We start from the raw sequence: 22,560 nt of genomic DNA, 5'->3' as shown, positions 1-22,560 counted from the left end.
CAGTATTCTTGTGCTTAGGGCCTAGTTAGTAAAGTGTTAAGTGTACCGTAAAGCATGACTGTCTGTATTTATTATTTTGCATGATCTCCGTTAGCAGGGAGTTCACCCACCGGTTGTGGTTTATATAGAAGGAGCCAGACCGTAACCCCCAGCTATACCATGTGAAGTGCAGTCTCTGTAGCACTGAACATCCTTCCAGGGAAATTCGCCCTAATTCATTATAAGGTAGACCCAATTTAACCATGCATGGGATAGGCATATGGCTCCTGAATCTAAGACGAGACCAAGGACTGATTTAAGATCCGAATCTCCACATCTAGATGGGCTGACTTTATCTGCCGTCAAATTCTATATTTCACGAACTTGGACCTTAAAAAGTGCTGCTAGATTTATAGGATGTCATTAGAATGTATACCCCTTTATACGCAATGAATGAAAAGCATGCGCCATTTACTAGATCTAGGGCCGGGTTTATCTATTGCTGATCTTTAGTTATTTAAGCAGAAGGGATTTAGAGCGTAAGCCTTTGTGCTGCCATTCTACACGCAGAGAAAGCATCTAACAGTATATATGTACAATGTTATTGTGATTATTAGTTATTATATAAGTAGTTTAATATGTTTATTATTTGTACTGATCTGTCACGTGATGCGTCTTCTGCTAATATCTCTAGGGATTTGGGGGAATATACTGGGGGGGGGGGAAACATCCCAGATAGGCTTATGGCTCCTGAATCTAAGAACAACGACTGATTAAGGTCTGAGTCTCTATATCAGGGAAGTTGGGCAGACTAGACGAACCAAAGGGTTCTTATGTGGCGTCTAATTGTATGTTTCACATTCTCTGTTTCTAGTTTATGTATTGTGTGCTTTTCTCGCGTCAGATCACCGACGGCTATTGCTATGATGATACACGGTTTCAAGAGCAGTAACCAAGACTTCAATTTTGGACCATGGAAGGTTACGGCAATCAAGACCCATATCATGAAATCGTCCGACGTGGAAAAGTTAGCTGAAGAGATGCACATGCCATGTCTCCCGGAAATGATGTTCGGGGATAATGTGTTAAGGATCCAGCACTCTTCCGGTTTCGGAATTGAATTCAATGCTAAGGATGCCCTAAAAAGGGTGAACAAACACCAGGGGGTAGTTAAAGTGGCCTGTGCCGAGGAGTGGCAGGAGAGCAGATCGGATAGCGAGCACAGCAAGGAAATCGTGAAGCCGTACGATTGGACGTATACCACCGATTACAAAGGAACATTGCTTGGAGACAAGGAGACGTTCAACGTGGTCTCCACGGCGGAGAGAATTAACACCGAGAAACTGAAGGCCAGAGAGCAGATCATGTTCTTCGAGGAGGTTCTACTGTTTGAAGATGAGCTTCATGATCATGGCGTGTCCAGTCTCAGCGTCAAGATAAGAGTGATGCCTTCCGGTTTCTTCCTCCTCCTCAGATTCTTCTTGAGAGTAGACGGTGTGCTTATTCGCATGAATGACACCCGGCTGTATCACGAAGCCGACAAGTCCTTTATGATACGCGAGTACACGTCTCGAGAGGACAAAATTGGCAACCTAAGTCATGTTCCTCCTCCCCTCTACACTGAACCAAACGAGATCTCTCAGTACCTGCCGGTTTTGGAAACCACTTATGAAAAGTTGGAATTCCCAGCGTTACCTGGGTCAGAAAATGCAGCGCCCGTGTCAACAAGTGTACCAAATGCCTAAAATCCAAGTGGACACTAGAGGAAAGACAACCATTTCATCGTAGGGGGGAAAGTGTGTCTAGTAGCCCAATGGAACACAAAATGACCAGTGTCCCCGACATATCCCACCGGGATTTCACTACTAGATATGTCCTTATTCTTTTTAGTGACGATCGGCAAAGATGTTCCAAAGTGTGGGCAACATGATGTTTTAATTGCAGGACCAATATATGATTTAATGGACAGAATTTAAGAGGTGTTAAACAAAAGAGCTGTTAAGCTGCAACCGGTTGGATGACGACAAATAATATCGGTTTCGGAGATTGACCCTTTACTACACGTGTCCATTTTATTGGGAAAACAACAACTTTTTGCCAAAGTTGTTTTCATTTTTCTGTCTGGAGATGAATATTTACATTGAGATCATATCAGTAAATCATCCTGGATTCGTGATCAGCTTCATATAAACCAGAATCTCACTTTATTGTGGATTTCTAGGTTCTGTCGGTAAAATATTGTGGTAATAAAAAAACAAAATCAGCTTTTTTTTTTTTGGTCTGGAATTTTTTTCGTGTATGGTTCTCAGAATATGCATGGTGTTACAGTGAGGTTGCGTGTTAGTATGTGTCCGTGTGTAGTTACAGGGGAAGCCTGAAGAAATACCGCACCTAGACGCCACTAACGCTAGGCTCGCTCTAGCACACTACATTAACCCGTGTCATTGTGTTTAGAAATTAAAAACAATATGTATCCGTGTCTTATGTGTATACCATTGGGGACATATCTTCCCATTCTCAGGGTGTGCAAGACAATTCCTCTTCATTAAGCTATTTCTTTACTTTTGTGTTTCCAATTTGGATTCTCTCTATTTGTCAGAGAAGAAGCAGGAGCCTCGGTAGTGCCAGCTAAATCCGTGCCCCTATGGGCATCTGCCTGTATCTGGAATGCCATGCGAGTCCCTTCCATACTATGGGCCTTAAGAGTCTCGTTTAGCCCCGACTTGCTAAATGAAGCTCTATGGCTGGTTCGCTCAATGGGAAAGAGAGATTTGGCTCCCAGAAAAGGACACTTGGGAGGTATGCATCGGGGCAACGATGACCTGACAGTAACCCCAATGCAAAAATCTTCATATAAGGTTATTCATAAAGGAGTGTAACAACTCACAAGGAACTGGAAGTGGCGATGAATACCCCTGTGTTAGCAGCCCATGGTGGGGTTACTGCCTACGCTTCTGTAACCGAGGACCCTCTGTGGCTGTAGGTCTGACCTTCGTCTGACCACCATAGACATAATTCAAACATCTCAACGCCTCAGATGGAAGAGGGCGCTTTTAGGATTGTGATTAGAGGCCAAGGGTGTAGGAGACAGGGCTTCCATGTTTGTGACTTGTTGGGGCCGGGTACCTATTTATGTAAAAGAGTAATGCATTCAGAAAATATATTTTTTATACAATTATGCTGTTTCTATACACATTAATGTGGCTTTTGGGACAGTAGGAAAGTTGGGACATCAGGGGGGAGGAAAGAGGGACAGAGGACAAATGGATGCTTGTATGTATAGTAATCATGTGCCCCCCCCCCCCCCTCATTTATATACCGTATGTCATAGCGATCCAAACACACCAACCAACCAACGCTGCTCTTCCCCTCCTGGCCGCATGGGGTCGCTAATCCTCCAGGCCTCGGTTTAGTCCTTCTGGGCTCTCGCACCGTCTCGCTTTCCGTCTCAACTCGTTCATTTGTCTGTGTCCCGGTATATGTTTTTCCGTGAAAGCGGCGAAGAGACGTCAGCACAGAAGGTATAACGCGATAAGTATTTGGCGGCACCGCCGGGATTTGTACAGTATGCACACCGCCTTTCTATGGCCCCCGTGTCTATAGGCGTTACATAGCGAGACTGTTATGGTGTCTTCCGTTTACGATACATTTAACGTTACACCCTTTAGGCCCCGGAATGCATTTACAGCTTTAGTACAGCGCAGAGTACAATGCATGGGCTTAGTTATCCCCGTAAGAATACAACGCAATGTCTTCGTCTTATCTCTCCCTCATTCACAAAACCTGTGCTTTTGTTACAATAATCTCAATAATATTTTGAATTTGTGATACTTTTTCTCTAAACTGAGGTGTTTAGGGGTATTTATTTGGTATTTCTGTTGGGCTTTAGACCTGTGGAGCCTGCAAGGTGTGAATATTACATTTATTTATACTGTAGCGCTGTTACAATAGGGGCAGTTAATATTAGAAAATGCCAATATACTAATATATATATAACATTTCAAATTGACTAAATACTGTATGTATATACCTCAAATTAACAATATAATATATATGTGTATACAGCATATTAACAGCGACAACGTATATTTTTTATATATATATATATATATATATATATATATATATATATATAACATGCTGGTACAGAAGGAGGCTTCCACTTGATTAGATATCTCTTTGTTTGGCCTGCATTTAAAGTGTCCCACTTGTAAGAAAGCCTGAATCCTTGTGCAGCTTGATAAATATCAGAATAGGATAAGATTATATATATTTTTTAAATGTTAAATGAAATCTGTTTACTTCTATATCTAGTTTTGGGTCATTTTATTGCCAGCTGCCCCAGCTATTGCGGTGAGGTTCCAAAAAAATAAAAAAAATAGGAATTTGACGGCAGATCAGACCCATCTAGTCTGCTCGTTTCTCCTAATGTAAAGACTCGGACCGTAATCAGTCCACGGTATAAGCTTCACCGGCGCTTTATGTCTATCCCATGAATGTTTACCTTTCCTGACATCATTACCCTCCACCTTGTCTGCCAGGAGGCTGTTCCGCTTATCTACCACACTCTCGGTAAAGAAAAACTCTGCTTATTGGCCGCTAGCTACGGTTGCCGTTGATTTCTAATCCCCAAAAGACAGTTGTAGCTGCGATCTCTGACAGTGTATCTGTTATTACATGTCTTTATTGAATGTGTCCTAAAAGAGTCGTTGTGCATTAACCCTTCATCATCCTGCTATCCGCCCACTGGTGCATTAGTTTCAGTCCACTTGCCTGCAATAATCATTGATATATTTTAGTGAGGGAGGAACAGACTCACAATAGATGGGGCATTTAGAACTTGGTTACTATCGGTTCTCTCCCCCGGTTTCTTGCTGCTCGGGTAGACAGCCTATTTACATATAGGGTTAGGGAGCCATTTATATGATAATCATTCAGTTGGTTTTCTTAGGGCGTATTTATCTTGGGAGGGTAATTGCTTAAATGGCCATTTCAACAACATGAATACTGCGGAGTGCTGCGTAACGTAATAAAGCGTGTTTGCGCAACTAGAGTCGGGCGCTGCTAAACATCTCTAACTCTGATTTCAGGTTAATATGTCATCTTGGGTTAAGGTATCCAGGGGACAGCCGCAGAAACCCGCCGGTGGGAAAAGGTAAGCGCTTAACACATCGCAAATCATTTGCTACACACTGAAATAGACACATGTTGGGAAGAGCCTGTGCGTTATTATGTACAGGTAGAGTGTGTATGGCGGTTATACATGAAATAGATTCCAGTTCATATGAGGGATGCACTGAAATTAAAAGTCTGGACCGAAACCGAAAATGACCCCCCCCCCATAAAAAAACAACAAAAACCCCCACACTTTTATCAAAAGTAAGTAACACATCAAAATTGGGCAAAACAAATTCAATAACATTAATATATATATGATTAATAGCAATCACACTCATACCATGCCCAGGTTCTAGCATGTACTGGTTGCCTGGGCATTATAGGAGTGTGATTGCTGTTAACAATCATATATAAATGTATTAATACTGTTATTGAATTTTTCTGTACAATTTTGATGTGTTACTTACTTTTATAAAAGTGTGGTTAACACACCAAAATTGGACCAAAAAAAACCCAACAATACTAAATATATATAAATATATATACACACAGCAATCACACTCCCATCATGCACAGGTAACCGGTACATGCTAGAAGAAACAATTCTATGGCGCAATATACTCAAACCCTTAACTCCTCCAGATATCACATGTGCCAGCAAACGAACCTGGTCGATATCGCGCTTGATCATTGAATCATTATTACTGCATGCTTTATATTAATTTCTACAAGAAACTTTGATTTAAAAAAAAAAAAAATCTAGCAAAAAATGTCAAACTTTGCACATACTATATTAGAATCAAGCCATTCTAATGACGTTTGAGGACAAAAAAAACCAAAAGTTTTTCTTCTTCTTCAGGAACAAGCCAAGTTGGATACCACGCCTTTTAGAGTAAGTATTGTTCACACACATACATATCTGTGCTTGCATGCAATTTCTTTATGATCTTAAACAGTATATGTTAATGTTTTGGTTTTATAGCATAAATCCGTATAAACCCAGCCAGAAGGCCGCATTCTCTGACAAGTACCCACGAGACTTAGAGGAACAGAACAGGTAACACCTATTTTTCATCTGTTTGTTAAGAATATTGCAAAATGTGGCACATTTATTGAGGTGAGAGCACAACAGAGGACAACTAGACACACTACCTGTGTTTGGGGCATGTCTTGCTCTTGGTGGCTCCTAAGAGGTTAATAAACAATTTTAGCTTAGTTGATGCCACCGTATCTGAATCGGGGCTTTACTGCCAAACTATATTTTGCCCATTCCTTTTAAGCTCGATAGTCTCGAGTCGTCAGAGGATTACAAACTATTAAAGGGCTGCTGTCATGTAGAGAGAGAATCACACATCTGTGCATTAATGGTGTGCGTTTAATGATTAAGGTGGGCTGGGGGATTCGGCATCTACAAGTTTATGTATCTTCCTTTTTCCGATTCTTGTGTTTATAAGGTGTGAAAGATATAATACAGACTAACAATATTAACTCTGCAGCTTTGAAGAACTCTTTGGACAACAGTACCATTATCCTGCCGGAACAGAGGAGTACTGCGAGAGATATCAATATTCCCAAAATGGTGAGAGTGATGACGTATCATAACGCTCAAAGTCATAAATATAAAGGAAGCTTCTGACAGGGCCGTGATGTAGTATTTTTTTTTATTATTTGTTATTGGGCATGGTGCTTATTTGTTGTTTTGTTGACGGGGGTATTTATCCTATTAAGTAAAGAAAGAGGGGGAAAAAACTTTTTCAAAATAGCCAGAATTTGGAATAAATATGAAAACACACACACCTCGTAACATGCCTCCCTTTCTGCAAATCATATATATAGACTTTACTTGGGTGTTTCCAGATGTAGACAGTATAATCCGTAGTCAGGGTTTTGAGACATAGCAGCCGGTTTTCCAGCTGTGGAGATCAGAGACGTTGATGGACAGAGTATGTTTGAGGTGAGGTGTACGTCTAATTGCCTTCCATCTTTCTCTTTTTCCCCTCTGCAGACACCAAGTACAACTCTGACGACCGCCGAGAAAAACTGTACCTGCAGTTCTACCAACAGATTCAGAATGAATATCACAAGGAGAGGCCGTCGGACTGCGTGATTGTGGCCATCAGCAAGGATCAGATGTAAGCTTATGGGAATGTAGTGCATGGCAGACCCTGGAGCCATTTAGCCTTTGCTCTAATATCTAAGATTAGCTTAATTTGGAAAGTTTAATAGTACTGTCTTTTGTTACGGTTAGACAGCCCTCATTCTCACCGAGGATGGATGATATTGTCATTATGCTCTTGTATTCATTACAAGATTAAACAAGGTCTGTCATGTTTACGGTTAACTAGGCTAAATATTTATCATGATGGGCTACATTTTGTGTATTATTTTTAAACCAAATAATTTGTTTCATAACTGATGACAGATCCACTTAAATTATTCAAACACTAATTACTAGTGCCCATTTTTTGTGCGTTTTCTTTGATCCTCTGGTAAGTTGGTAAGAACAAGTCTTATAATTATATTATAATAATCGGTATCATTATAATTAAATTAGCTGTCCTCGGTTTCGGCTTACAAATTAGAATATATTTAAGATTTGTTCCAGAAAACCCCTTGTATGTTGTAATGGGGGAAACATTTTAAACCATGACGGACCATGATCTGGTGCCAGAGCACCTTAATTCCATAACGCTTGAATCCCGGAGATCTGGTATTCAAAGAGTTATTGTTGGAACTAAATCTTTCGACAACTATTTAACTTTCTTACTTTGTAGATGTATGAATCGACCCGTAAATGTGTCTCTTGTTGTGATATGCATTCTCTATTGCTTTATACTTTACGCAGCATGCGGTTATAAACCTTGTAACGATCGCGTATTAGTATTTCATGTGGCTATCTGTATTATGTGAGACTTAACAGCCGCTTTGGGACAGCATGTCCCTGGGGAACTGTCTGTTGTGCTGTATCGTATATACACACTGCGTACGTTCTTTGCCCCTCTCCAGCCCTCAGTGGCCGATGCAGGTCTTTCGACAACTCTCATTACATTTGGCAATCTCATCAGGCCTGTAACTCCTGATCTTCCAAATGTTTTTACTACCCCAGGGCAGACTATTGAGTGTTAAAATGTATGAATTTAGATGTATTACTTCATAAGTATTGAATACTTTAAGACAATACTTTATGGTAAAGCCTTTACAGGAAATAGACATTTAAAAGGAAGCCTGTCTTTCCAGATAGCTCTTATCCCGGCGCGGTAACAACCCCACAATACTTTGACGATTCCGGCAGCCCTGCCATGGGAGTCAGTATGTTGTATAAAAGATTACTGTCTGCCTCTCATGCAGGATCTGCGTTTATGCCTCCAGATGGCTGTTTCTTTCCCACCTCTGGCTCCCTGATATCAATAGTAGTGAATACCTGAAGTAGTCTTGGAACTGGCACTATGCAGTCAGGCTGTATAACTTAAACATAAAGGCAGACATGGATTCTGGTCATTGACAAATGGCCCAGTGTTAGTGATTTGCCTTTGCAGTTAAAACCAACCGCGTAACCAGTTTGCCCCACTGAGCGATCCCCAGAGCACTACTGTCCCACGCGCCAGTTGAGTAGATCAGAGATCTCCCTTGTGTCCGGCCCATGTACGCTACGGCCTAACCTCCATTGTCGGCTTACTATGTGCCGCGCATATAGCGCAACGGTATAAGACATCATAGCCTGGAGCTTAGCATAGAGGACAGCGGCCGCAGAGGTAAGGGCTGGGGCGATGCCCAGGGTTAGGCGTAGGCCAGCGCCCCGCCAAGATACGTCTCTGCTTATAGCAGTGCATTACCATTCAGATCTATTACATTTTGCAATTAAGTAGGACAGGTTCACAAAAATAACTACAGGAGATATTAAACACGTTTTGTGTTTGCAAAGTGAAATATGTGATCATCTGTGGTGCTTCCTTTCGGACGTGTCTGCTGATGTGGTGAGATTGGGGGGGTGTAATAGAAAAATATTAACTTTATATAGTGCCATCATATACCGCAGCGCTGTGGGATCTCTTGCTTTTTAGTGATTGTTTGAATTAGTTTGCTATAATGTTTCCAGTCTCACCCCGACATTTAACAGTAGATTTAATTTCATGGTTTCTCATAAATACCGCTTACTCTACACATAAAAGACATTTAAAACCTTTCGAAGCCAATGATCTTCCAACGTTTTCTCACCGTGTAGACACATCATGGCACCGTTCACTCTTACATCCCAGCCTGTTTGAATTACGCATCCCACCGTTGGTTGTCCAGTTGATTAAAAAGCCCCTTAAAATGCCGATTCTATTATAACACCCGCTTCTCTGAAACCAGTCCTGAGGTTGCATCTCGAACTCACACCGTAGTCTTCCGATTTCACATTTCAGTTACACACCTGCATTTCTGAATATGATCGCAGCCTGACCTGTGAACCGGTTTAACGCTGACATTTCCTTACTGTATTCCCACTTGGCCCTCGGAATGCCTCCTAATGCAACGAAATTATCGTCTTTCCATTGCCAATAACAGTCATTTTCTTTTTTTAAAGGGAGTACGCCACCGCCATAGGCCATCGATTACAGGATCATGGCCTTGTGGTGGAGATGATTTACTTGACGTCAGAATCTGGTCTCACGCGCGCTCTCCAAGAGGTTAAAAATGATGGTTCCCCGTTTTGCATACTAGTTGAGCAATCAAATGTAGCTCTGTCCTCTTGCACCGCTATCATTCTTCATGATTCTATCAAAAGTAAGTGTAGACACACACACACACACACACACACACACACACTCACTCTACTTGGAGAAAACCCACACGCAGACGCTCGTACAAAACCACTTGTAAACGTGTCATCCTAGCCAATTGTAGTCTTTACTGGCCTTACACTCCGTGCGGACATTAGAGACAACATTATATATTTTGAATGGGAAGTGCCGATCTGTTTCCAGGTGGCACAGCCTGCAACCAAACATAATATTTGAGTGATATGAGTAAGATTTTACTCATAGTCAGACACCTACTCACAAAGTAATCACTTACCCTCACATTTTATTCTCCCATTTAAACTAAATAAAAATGCACACGAAGGACCCAGTCACTTCCCAGACTTATCTATGCTTCCGATAGCATTTGTGCATGGCATGCTTAGAGTTTTATTACTGGGCAATGATCTTTTCAATTCGCTGCCTGTGTATTAAGGGATAACCCCCGGGAGCATCCCTGTATGAATGTCTGAGCTGGCCCTGATAATGTATATCATATTGGTGTGCTGATTTTCAATTCTTCCCACGTTAACTAGGCGTTATCATGCAGCGTCAGCATGGCGGCACTCACAGCAGAAGCTCAATGGAGTTCTGCCTTCATAATACGTAGTGAAGTACTGGTTTAGTGGATACGCCCCATATATAATGTTCCTTAAATGCTCAAATTTTAATGTCATGCTTTTGGAATGATTGAACATTTTAGCTAATTAAAGAGAGAAGCACATCGCAGCTCTAAAATCACACAGTATAAGAGTCAAGTATCCCAATACATTGTATTTATAATTACTTGTCTGTAGGTCACCTACATTTCTTGGGGCTGGGGGGGAAGCTTACCACCTTAATTTTTCCTCCTCCTGCTGCAGATTTTTACTGGACGTGCCACTCTTTTGATACTGACTTGTATCTGGCGACTGTACCTGCCTTGGGGAAAAGGTCCAACCGTTAGGTCATAAACAGACACAGATTAAAAATAGAAAAAGGATTAATTACCAGAATTACGATGCACAGCTAGGGAGCGTGTTGTGGTATCGCATTTACACTTTCACCAAGGTAAAGTCTGTATAAAAACCCTTAGGAAGAACTGAGCACACATCACATGCATATAGAAATGATTTAAGAAAAAACTTTGTGTGCTTACACACTTTAACCATATATTACACACTGATACCATATATTGTTTTCCAGAACAGAAGAGGCTCGTTTGCATATTTTATATTTTGACACATTATTTAGTATAAAAATAAACGAATAAATGGACATAGAAAACACTTTCACCAATACAATGCATCAAAGATCAGTGCAAAAGCTTCAGTAATTAGTTACGTGATCATAACTGATCAAGTGAAATATAATGTACGGGGTAGGGTTTTTTCCCTAATCACAGGAATCACGTGACAAGGGTCTGCACCAGGAACCAGCTGGTAGCACTGCCCAAGGATGCTCACCATGCCGTCATGGTCGGTTTAATGTAACCTACAAATCATGCCAGCATGGTACTTCGTTAGGGATTGGTACTTGACCAAAATTGTCTTCTCCAGCATCGCATGCAACATATATCTGTAACGATTCCCCTTCTCGTTATAAGTCTCCAGAAGCCGAGGGCATGTCCATTAGAGAGCTGCAGCAGGGGTCACCCTGTTTTAACACTGTATAAACACATTTCACTTTTTGCACCCTCGCTCTGTTCACTCTTTACCCTTCATTATTTTCGATGATTTTAACAATGTGAGCTCCTGACTGACACACAAGTTATGTCTCTCCTCTGTAGTACACCGTAATATGCCCATGGAGGACGCGCTGGCTCTGGTAGTTAAAGCATTCGGGAAAATTTTTGGCGAGCGTGAACAGCAGGAACGTAATGAGATTTCACACAAAGCAGCTGATCTGGCGGATGACTACCTGGAGAGGGAGCTCTATGAGTCTTACTCTGTCCCTCTGGACATTAGGCATCTTCTCTTCCTCTTAAGCGAAGGCAAATATTTATACTCCGAAGAGCTGAATGCAATCAGTGTCTACCTGAAGACCAGGATAACTGAGCTGGAAGGTATAATTGATATTTGCCATCACAACCCCACTACACACACGTCCCTACTCTCCCCCACCACCCAACCGTCTCCTCGTGTCCAGTGACTTTACAACTTAACAAATGTAATACTTTTCTCACTGTCTGTACTTGATGTTACATAAAACAAACCCAAAAATTGCCCAAATTCTCCATGTACATTACACAATAACCTTTTCATGTCGTGTCTCCACAAAATTAGGGAAACGCTATCATTCAAAGCTGCCCGGTTGTTGTGCCCTAGACCACTCTTTGCCAGCCTTCTTGATTCTCAAGACTGATGCATGAATTCATCCATCCTTCTTAAGTGTTATTAATCGACGTCATAGGTTTCAATGTAAAATATTGAGCCAACAACACATTTAAACAAAACTGAAACATCTCCATTCAACCTCCCCATAAATCCCCATGTTTAAATGATGGCCGTCAGGTGCGTCTTAGATTAAACTCTGTATCCTACAGCAAAATCGTAATACTTGTCCTATGGAACTGTGATAAAGAATAAAGTTTTGTCATAGCCGAATCTAAGTTTAATAAATGTGATCCTATTCAAGCTCATGGAATAGGGACAAGTTCAGGAAATATTTAAACAAAATCCTTTTTTTATGGTATCCCAAGCCATGGTTTTAGACATAATGGATCTTTTTTTAAATGAACATATTAAAAAAAAAAAAAAAAAAAGTTATTTTGTAGAATAATGAAACCGTAAACAACAATGTAAAATCTTGCTTTTAGAAACATTGTAGAACATGAAAACAGTATAATTCCATTCTACAAGCCTATATAAAACATTTTAAAGAATATACCTTACTTACTTGACTTAGTCACATTGTTAAATAGCATTACTAACCGAGTGCACAAATTCATCTTTTAATACATTTAAACATCCAGGTTCATCTGCACTAGAAGCGAACCATAATTGTTTGTGACGACAATAGTGAAACCTTGTTTGAATGACTATTGTCGCTGCACAGAATATTTTTTGTACTATTAAATGAAGTCTGCATTCTTTTATTTCAGACCCTTTTAGTCCAAAACTAACATTCCATTCCAACGCACATTTTTGTGTATATTATCAGGTGTTCTTGCATTTTGTTTTTAATTTTAAGTGTGACATCTCAGGGTTGTTTGAAAAGGATCTGATTTTGCTTATAGGAAAACCAGGTGCTCTCCAGTTGGGAGATTTTCCATAGTCCTCTGCCATCTTGGGTCTAACCAGCAGCCAGGAATGTATACGTTGTCCTGTCTTACGTGGACGAAACAAGTATTGTTGTATTTTTGTTTTTGTGTAACCTATAACGATCTTGAACACCAGGGTTTGAGGAAGCCGATACCACAGAGGAGCCTAGCAATCGATACGAAACTCACGCTAGTTCCTCTTCCACGCACCTGGAGAAGCCTCCCCCTCTTCTTCCGACTCCCAGCAGGAATCCTTTTCTTGGACAATCCAAGCCTTCCCTCCTTGGAGACAGACCTTCAGCCGGTCTCCTCCCAACGCCAGGTTAGCTGAGATTATTTATATGTAGTTCTCAATTTCAGTGTCTTATTATTTGTGTAGCATGTCCTATTTACTCCCCATCCTCCGAAAAGCTAGAATGCTTACCTGGGAATTCCCTCTTCTTGTCCATTTCCCGGTAGCACTACGTTTCACCTTAATGCTACTAGGAAGGGGAAGCTACCGTTTTACCAGTGCTTTCCTTGTTTTTGCCTGTGTAGTCTTCCCCTTTTTTCCTGATGTAAAGATCAGTCCTTGGTCTTGTTTCAGATTCAGGATCCATATGCACGGTTTTCGCCTTTACCGTTCCACTTATCTGTCCCCCTCTGAGAGTTGTTCACAGCTTTAATCATCGTAGCATCATTTTTTTTGTTTGTTTACGTAGACGTAATTTAAATTAAATATATATTTTTATATTTTTTTCTTCTTCTAATGGCAGACCTCGCTGAAGGTGGTGTGAATGCTTTGTATGAACCTGGTATTCAAAACAGTGGCCCTGCATCAGATATTCTGGCAAAACCGCCCCCACTTCTTCCAACGCCTGGAAGGACACCGTTAATGGGCCACGGAAAACCACCTCTCCTCCGTGAGAGACCGTTGATTGGATTACTGCCCATCCCAGGTACGTACATGGTTTACGAAAATAAAAATATCCTCTACTGCTCAAGTATATAGGTGGTGATAGTAGCGGTATCGCAACAAATACCTTATTTAACATCAATTTGTACTGAAAGCGTAATGCAAATCGCCAACGTATGTAATCCCTTAACAATCTGAATTTTAATCTTTTAGCTACGGCTCACTCTGAGCTGCCATTCACTTCTGGCTCTTTGAAAATTGTAATATGTGGGCACATAAAATTCTAAAATGCTTTTTTAAGTGTTCTTTTTTTTCTATATATAGGAGCAATAGGCCCTAAAGGCAAACCTCCCCCACTTTTGGCCATGACCTCCAAAAGACCAGGTCTGCTTGGGTTTTCACCACACCTGCAGGCGAAACGTCCGCTGCTTGGAGAAAAGCCTGGTCTCCTTCCAACTCCAGGTAAGTGTTGTAACTTAAAGCTTGTGGGGAATGTTAATGTGTAATTTGTGACAATTGTTTCTTGATTCGTGGCTCAGTATCTTGTCAGCCGTAGAATAAGTTGGGAAATGGTTTCTCTCTTAAACAAATGGTTTCTCCACGTGTGAGATGGTAGGGATTATAGGCTTTGCATCACACATCAACATACTGAGAATGAAAATCGGCCCGTGGGCTTTAAGGGAAGCAAACTACAGGTGATACGCATGTGACCTCCTGCTAGAAAAAGTTGGTTGCGTGCTACATTCATACACTTTTGCGTGTATCAGATAGGCGGCCGCGCGCTTAAGCATTGAATCGGCTGCCGAATGGCCATAAAGCAACATGGGTGGCGCTAACAGGCATCTAGCCAGTCTGTACATATCTGTATGTCTCTGTGCTATCGGTTTCAAGCTGTTGCAATATCACAGATGAAAACGGTAGTACGGTGTCAATGCCCTAACATACAGCCAGGAACATGACGTATAAAGTGAGTGATTTTCATTCACCTGGCAATCCCCTACACTGTACCATGTGCTACATCTCCCACGATCAGCCATTGAATCCGGAGGTAAGTGGTGAGATGTGGAGGGAGCCAGACTTTCTTCCCAGTAGGAGAGAGGGTGAGATGGGGTAGAGCTCAGTGCAATTCCACAATCCATCATCCGGTTTCTAGACAGGTGAAGCGGACATTTACGAATACTTGTTACATTATTTTTTTTAAATCCATTGTTTTTAATACTCTGGATCTGCTTATTGAATGTTAAAAAAATTTCATATAATACGGTATTTGCTCGATTATAAGACGACCCCCCAAATCTGAATATTAATTTAGGAAAAAAAAAAGAAAAAGCCTGAATATAAGACGACCCTATAGGAAAAAAGTTTTACCAGTAAATTCATGTAAAATATTTTTTTTAATAAAAGCTATGATTGAGAAAATTTTTTTGGTTTTATTTCCTTCTATTTTCCAACCTGCCCCCCAGTTATGCACATCTGCCCCAGAAATGCCTTATACCCCCTATATGCCACTGTGCCCCATGATATGCCTTTTAACCCTCTAAATGCCACGGTGCCCCATGAAATGCCTTTTAATCCTCTAAATGCACTGTGCCCCATGATATGCCTTTTGACCCCCTATTTGCCACTCTGCCTCCAGAAATGCCTTATACCCCTATATGCCACTCTGGTATTAAGGAAGTTTAAAGGCATATTATGGGGCAGAGTGACATATAGGGAGGTTTAAGACATTTCAGGAGGCAGAGTGGCGTTAAGGGGGTTAAAAGGCATTTCATAGAACACTCTGCCTCCAGAAATGCCTTATGCCCCCCATTTAACACCGGTACCGGTGGGGGGAACTCTGATCTCTGACAGCCAGGGAAGCTCTGCGCGACGGACGCAGACAACCCCCGCTGCTAGCAACACCTCCTTCCGGCTGCAGCGTAAGTTGTCTACGGGAATCGCATAGACAACTACACGATGCCCCAGCTACACACCGGGGATTCAGAAGCACCGGTAAGTGGGGCGGGCGGGGGGGGGGGACATGAGGATCCAGGTCCCCTGCAGCTGCGGGGGATCTGGATCTTAGTCGTCTCACAGTCAGACCTATTTGAGGACCCCGATTATAAGACTCTGGAAAAAACCTCGTCTTATAAACAAGCAAATACGGTGTATTATATTGTTTAATGCTCTACAAATATTATTTCTGTTTCTTTATTACAGCTGGTTCTGCGAATCCCACTGCACACCAAAGGCCCCCAAAGCCCAAACCGTTGCTCAGTTAAGGACAGCAGCTTCGCCCAGCCGGCTTTCATTATATTTGTTGTTCCTGTCGTAGAACAGAGCAACAAAACTTCAACAACTAAGAGAAACCCTCCACATTCCCATAGACACTTGTATTTATTTTTTTTTTAATAGTCATTGATTAGTATCTCCTATTTCATTGAAATGACAAATCAAGCTTCGGGATGTTGTGAACCCTCTGACAAAATATTGAGGTTTTTTTTTTCTTTTCTTGTCATATTATTTTCTCAGAAGAGAATAAACATTTTGTTTTACATGCCTCTGTTTTTTCTCGTCCAATATGCTTGGCCATTTAAACAGGCAGATTCATAGAAAAAAGTTTTCTCAACCTACAGAGAATTAGACTTTTTAAAAAATGTAACATGGGTAAATGCTTGAATATATTTCACATTCAAAATTAAAAGATAGAATGCAATAAATTTTCTTTTTGTTCAGAATATTCATATATATATTATATATCAGATTTACTCAATTAATATTTCAGCTTCTTTAGAGAAAATGCTAGTGCAGAATAATGCTCTTGCACTGCCACATTGTAAAATCTGGTTTTTATGTCAATAAAATAATTATAGGATTGAGTAAGATAGCACTAATTTTTATTCTAGTCTGTTGTATTGCTGTCTAAGCCATGCCTGATTATTACAAAATATAGAAATATAAAAATGATGAAATATAAACCTTTTGTTTAATGCTCTTAGGGGGCCCAAGCAAAAGGGAACTTATTTAAGAAGCTATACAGTCACTACGCATTCTGTATACTGTGAACCAGATTTGTCCGTGGATCACCTTTGACACAAGTATTTTAGCGATAGTATTTTAGCAATAAATCTGTTGCTGCTGTGAATATTTAGAATAGAGGTGAATGGCTCTTCCACTTTCTTTTCTTTCTATAGAAACCAAGCTTGGAGTATCTGACTTCAAATGAGATTTTTTAGAAATTCTTATTCGTGGCAGATAAAGATTCTTTCGCAGAACGACCATCTCATCTTACTTACTGGTTTATTCCATTAGTTTAATCTTTTATTGTGACGTGTTCCCAATGAACATACTGTTAGAAATGTGTGTAGTGTTTCATGCTAATACAACCTTTTTGTTGCCTCCAGAGGGAGCCTTGGCTCTGCTCCTTTTGTATGAGCAGCAGAGCTCGATAAAGTAAAGGGATGCTGATTAGGGACAATATTCTTGATTGTATAGTTGTGTTTTCAGAATCTCATTCCCACAGCCGTAGTTTATGAAGAAAGCCTATTTATTGACGGTACTCTGATTCTTATTAAACACTTCGCTGTCACATGAGGCCAGCAATGCAGTGGATTCTCCTGACGATGCCAATGGATTAAGTGAAAGTCATGCTTATTCTACATGTTCCCATGACGCAGTATTGGCACTTGATGGCTCTTGTCTGTCAACATTATGGTGCCAGAAAAGGGAGGACGTACGCATTTTCTCAATCGGCACTTAGTATTAATTCCAATGAATCATTAAGTAGGCCGATATTTTTTTTAGAATGGTTGATATACAGAAATTTTAAAGCGTACTGTGTGTGTGTGTATATATATATACACTCGCTGGCCACTTTATTAGGTACACCTTGCTAGTACCAGGTTGGACCCCCTTTTGCCTTCAGAGCTGCCTTCATTCTTTGTGGCATACTTTCTACAAGGTGCTGAAAACATTCCTCAGAGATTGTGGTCCATATGGACATGATGGCATCACGCAGTTGCTGCAGATTTGTCGGCTGCACATCCATGATGCGAATTTCCCGTTCCACCACATCCCAAAGGTGCTCTATTTGATTGACAGTGGAGGCCGTTGGAGTTCAGTGAACTCATTGTCATGTTTGAGATGATGTGAGCTTTGTGACCTGGTGCATTATCCTGCTGGAAGTATCAGAAGATGGGTACACAGTGGTCGTAAAGGGATGGACATGGTCAGCAACAATACTCAGGTAGGCTGTCGAAATTTAAATGATGCTCAATTGCTCCCCACACCATTACACCACCACCCTGAACAGGATGGATCCATGCTTATGCCAAAGTCTGACCCTGCCATCTGAATGTCGCAGCTGGAATCGAGACTCATCAGAGCAGGCAACGTTCTTCCAGTCTTCCATTGTCCAATTTTAGTGAGCCTGGGCGAATTGTAGCCTCAGTTTCCTGTTCTTAGCTGACAGGAGCGGCACCCGGTGTGGTCTTCTGCTGCTGTAGCCCACCTGCTTCAAGGTTCAATGTGAGATGGTATTCTGCATACCTTGGTTGTAAAGAGTGGCTATTTGGGTTACTGTTGCCTTTCTGTCATCTCAAACCCATTCTCCTCTGACCTCTGACATCAACAAGGCATTTTTGTCCACACAACTGCCGCTCACTGGATATTTTCTATTTTTCGGACCATTCTCTGTAAACCCTAGATATGGTTGTCTATGAAAATCCCAGTAGATCAGCAGTTTATGAACTATTCAGACCACCCCGTCTGGCACCAACAACCATGCCACGTTTAAAGCCACTTAAACCCCCTTTCTTCCTCATTCTGATGCTCGGTTTGAACTTCAGCAGGTTGTCCTGACTACATGTACATGCCTAAATGCATTGACCTGCTGCCATGTGATTGGCTGATTAGCTTTTTGTGTTAAGCAATTAATAAAGGGGCCAGTGAGTGTATATGTATACATATGGCAGGAATCCAAATATTTATACCGCATTTGCTTTTATGTAGTATTTATTGGGTGCGCTATTGGTCATTTCAGCAACACCCAAAATCTGTATGCTTTTGAGCATGTGTGCTTCCCTTTTTATATTTCTGTTTGTGTGATCTATCTATCTATCTATCTATCTATCTGCTTATTTTACAAGTTGTGCATTAATCACTGCTGTGTTTCAGTTCATGTATGGATTTGTACAGAGGTGTATTTATGTTCACTTCTGCCCTTTTTGTATAGTACATGAGTTACTGATCAGGCAATCTCTCTCATCTTGCCACACATCCTGACGTACATGTTCCAGTTTGTACACCTTAAATGATGGGGGTTTGTGTTTCTCTAATTTCCCTCTATGGGCTTTTACAGAACCTATGTAATTGCCCCTTAAATGCTCTACCCCTAAAAGTTCCATATAATATTCCTTCAGCGGTTTCATACAAGGACAGGTATTGATGCTAATTACATTCAGAAACTGTTTCAGCGTAAACACAATTCCTTAATCCTCCTATCTCACTCTGTGCACCCTGGATACATAAATCCCACACTAAATATTAGACTACAATCTTCCCTGACTGCACCTAACACCGGAGCACAGTCACCGCCAGCTTCTGCCTTCTCGTCTTATTAAGATTCCCGATGCTTCCAAATTCGGCTATTCGTTCCTTTTCAGGGCTTAGCTCAGATGTGACTCCTCTCCCTACTATAAAAAAAAAAAGTGCCCGAGGCAATTTCTTTGTGCAGGTCTGTGGCGCATCTGCCTCAGAAAACCTGTTGTAACTCTATGTCCCACGTCTCGCATAGAAATATCCGTTTGTGAATTTATAAAGTACCAGCTGTGGTATTTGGAAACCTAGCAAATAACCCTTGCAAGTCCGGATAAGGCTTCAGTTGGCATTGTAATGATCTGCCGGCATTTCCAATGGCAGACCCGGACCGACCATCGGGCGCACCAGGCCAATGCCCAACGTCACTCAATAGGCACCCGATCTGTCGCTCCATAGTGTAGGGCTTCGTTGGGATTTTGTTATTGGGATTCGTGATCTATTGACTACCATTAATGTTACTAGAATGATAATACATTTTATTTACATTTATAATGCTGTCATACACTCATTTGAAGCAAGCATTCTGAGCTCCTAGAAAGCAAGGCTATCACAGCAGGAAAAAGTGACAGAAGATATCGGGTCTTAAAGAGGGACATTTGGGAGGAACGATGTCAACCTTTATTTAAAAAATGTTTAGAAACATACTGGGAAGAGTAGGGTATGTCATTAATTATATACCCCCCAATGGCCCCCGGTTTTCAGGTACTGTCCCGAGTAGCTTGTCTCACTATTGTGGCAAATACATCTATTAGAGCTTCTACGTGGCCACCTCACCACGCTGTGCAAGGTAGCCCGCCACTTCTGGCACCAGTCATGCCCATCTCTGTCTCTTTCCTCACCCCATCCCCCAAAAAATGTTGGGAAGGGGGTATGCCGGTGTGCCTAATCTTATAGAAACACCAACCACTGCACCTATCCAGCAGAAAAAACCTAAGCAAAGTTGGAAACATTACACAAAACATGCAGTTTTTTGGGCAAATAAGAATTTCTTAAGAACCATATATCATTTTTGGGGGTATACTAAATGTTGCAAAATTTCCTACAGAAACACTCCAGAATTTTGTGGAAAGCCTTCACAGAAGAGTGGAAGCTGTTATAACTGCAAAGGGGGGACCAACTGCATATAAATGAATGTATTTAGAATGGGATGTCATAAGAGTCCCTGTTGGTGTAATGGTCAGGTGTCCCAAAACTTTTGTCCACATCTTGTATGTAATATAATGCATTGGGCTCATTTGTTTATTGAAATATTGGTTTTTTGAAATGGCATCCGTCCGCACTAACCCACAACAAAGCTATATTGTGTGCGGTCAGGGAAATGGTTAATGTTCATCGTCAGCAAGCTGGTTGGAGGAGAGTAAGCATATGTTCCACTCATTTTCCTTTTCTTGTTAAATATATTTGATTGCACTAATTATTTTTGGTAATACGTGTTTGCTCAGACTGTGCTCCTGCTGAGTAAAACATGGCACATATCTGCCATTATGTATCTCTCGTAGCTAATGATCTAATGCAGAATTTTAACATTCTGCATACATTTTCACATGCATCTGGTATATAATTTCTTGGTGCAACTGCTTTAATTAGCTGCCATGTAATCACCTACATGCATTAAAATATAAAGACTTCTGCCTTTACTATCATATTTGTTTTACATCCAGTGGAGAAAATACACTCTTAATTAAATTATTCTCAAATTGATAAACTATGATATCTCCCAGTCCCCTCAAATCACAGATTTTTTTTTCCACAGATAATTTTCAGCATTTAAAATGTTAAAAATTAGCTTTTAGCTATTGAAAAACTCCTCTGTCTATGATTTCATGACCTCACAATGCCCCCATGTAGACATGAATCCCCTTAAAACTTGCCTGCAGGGTGGTACTAATATACAGATTAACAGAGCAAGAATTCAGCGCACACCCAGCAAATACCATTCAGGTGTACCTATCTAAGGGGTAAATATTGGGGATTCCGTCCAACTATATGGCCATTTATTGCTTAGCCCGTCACTACCTCAAATTACCCCAAGTTTGGCAAGTTCTAGCTAATTTTTAACAGCCATATTGCTTACCAAGAACTTAAAGACCTCTCTGTACTCCATTAATGAGGCACAGGTGTAGCAGGTGAGGTGCTGAACCTTAAGATTTGATACAAATCAGGAGTCTCCGTGGGTTAAAAGGCAGTCCAATCTCACTGATTCAGCAACTTGGTAAGCAATGTAGCCATGAAAAATTAGTCAGGATAGCAAATTTGGGGGTCATTGGCGTGGTGGTGGGCTGAGCAATATATGGCCATATAGTGTGATGGAATCCACAATACTTATGCCTTACATAGGTGTTTCTGGATGGCATTTGCTGAGTATCAGTTGAATTCTTGCTCTGTTTTGTACACATTGGATATTACTTTAGCAGCAACCCAGGAATCTGAATGTTCACCATAAGGGCCCTCTTGCACATATTCTTCAAGCCAGAAGTAATGTATTTTTGTTCAAAACAAACTTGCCATCACACATATCATGTTTCTTAGTATAAGCATAAGTATTCTTTACATTGATAAAACTTTTAAAATGGAGACCTAAGATGAAGCAACACATGTGTTCACCAAGCATCTCTTTATATTATGTAGTAATACTGGTGTTGGCTTTTAGGAATTGTGGGAGAAAGAGGAACATCCACATCTGATTCCTCCTTAGGCTGACTCTACCCCTCCAACCTACTGTAGGATAAGAGCAGGAGGGGCTCAAGAATAGCTTGAGGGCAAAATTTCATGGAGGAACAAATGCCCTTTGCTGCAGATGCCCATGGCAGTGATGTCCCTGCACGATGGGTTTGTGAGAGGAAGAGGTTTTTGCCTGAACAGAATCTTTAATTCAGAAGACTACATTTAATGGTATTCATTTATGTTGGTTCATCATTGTAGAAAACATGTTTGCCATAACTGGTCCATTGACATGACATCATTGGGTA

The 22,560-nt window shown here is 41.0% G+C and overlaps 2 protein-coding genes across 2 annotated transcripts in view; both read left to right on the top strand.

The window, feature by feature from the left end:
* Positions 1–902: 902 nt before the first annotated feature.
* Positions 903–1,724, top strand: LOC149298477 (TIP41-like protein). The gene has a single exon (XM_089487298.1). It carries the CDS (start codon positions 903–905, stop codon positions 1,722–1,724), a length of 822 nt encoding a protein of 273 aa, XP_089343424.1.
* A 3,351-nt stretch (positions 1,725–5,075) lies between these two features.
* Positions 5,076–22,560, top strand: part of LOC149298476 (uncharacterized) — a 43,302-nt gene continuing 25,817 nt past the window's right edge. The window contains exons 1-10 of the mRNA XM_089487297.1: positions 5,076–5,134; positions 5,957–5,989; positions 6,080–6,154; positions 6,594–6,676; positions 7,103–7,229; positions 9,665–9,864; positions 11,647–11,999; positions 12,961–12,969; positions 13,336–13,441; positions 14,339–14,476. Coding sequence (XP_089343423.1) covers positions 5,076–5,134; positions 5,957–5,989; positions 6,080–6,154; positions 6,594–6,676; positions 7,103–7,229; positions 9,665–9,864; positions 11,647–11,999; positions 12,961–12,969; positions 13,336–13,441; positions 14,339–14,476 — 1,183 coding nt within the window. The remainder of the gene's footprint in view (positions 5,135–5,956; positions 5,990–6,079; positions 6,155–6,593; positions 6,677–7,102; positions 7,230–9,664; positions 9,865–11,646; positions 12,000–12,960; positions 12,970–13,335; positions 13,442–14,338; positions 14,477–22,560) is intronic.

Source organism: Sceloporus occidentalis, unplaced genomic scaffold (assembly GCF_023333645.1).
Source record: "Sceloporus occidentalis isolate IW3139 unplaced genomic scaffold, rSceOcc1.0.p SCAF_32, whole genome shotgun sequence".
Classification (NCBI taxonomy): Eukaryota; Metazoa; Chordata; class Lepidosauria; order Squamata; family Phrynosomatidae; genus Sceloporus; species Sceloporus occidentalis.
This window is presented reverse-complemented; position numbering and strand designations above follow the sequence as displayed.

Bases quoted from the DNA above. Each gene is read 5' to 3' on its own strand.
- LOC149298477 (XM_089487298.1), top strand. From the start codon at position 903: ATGATGATACACGGTTTCAAGAGCAGTAACCAAGACTTCAATTTTGGA.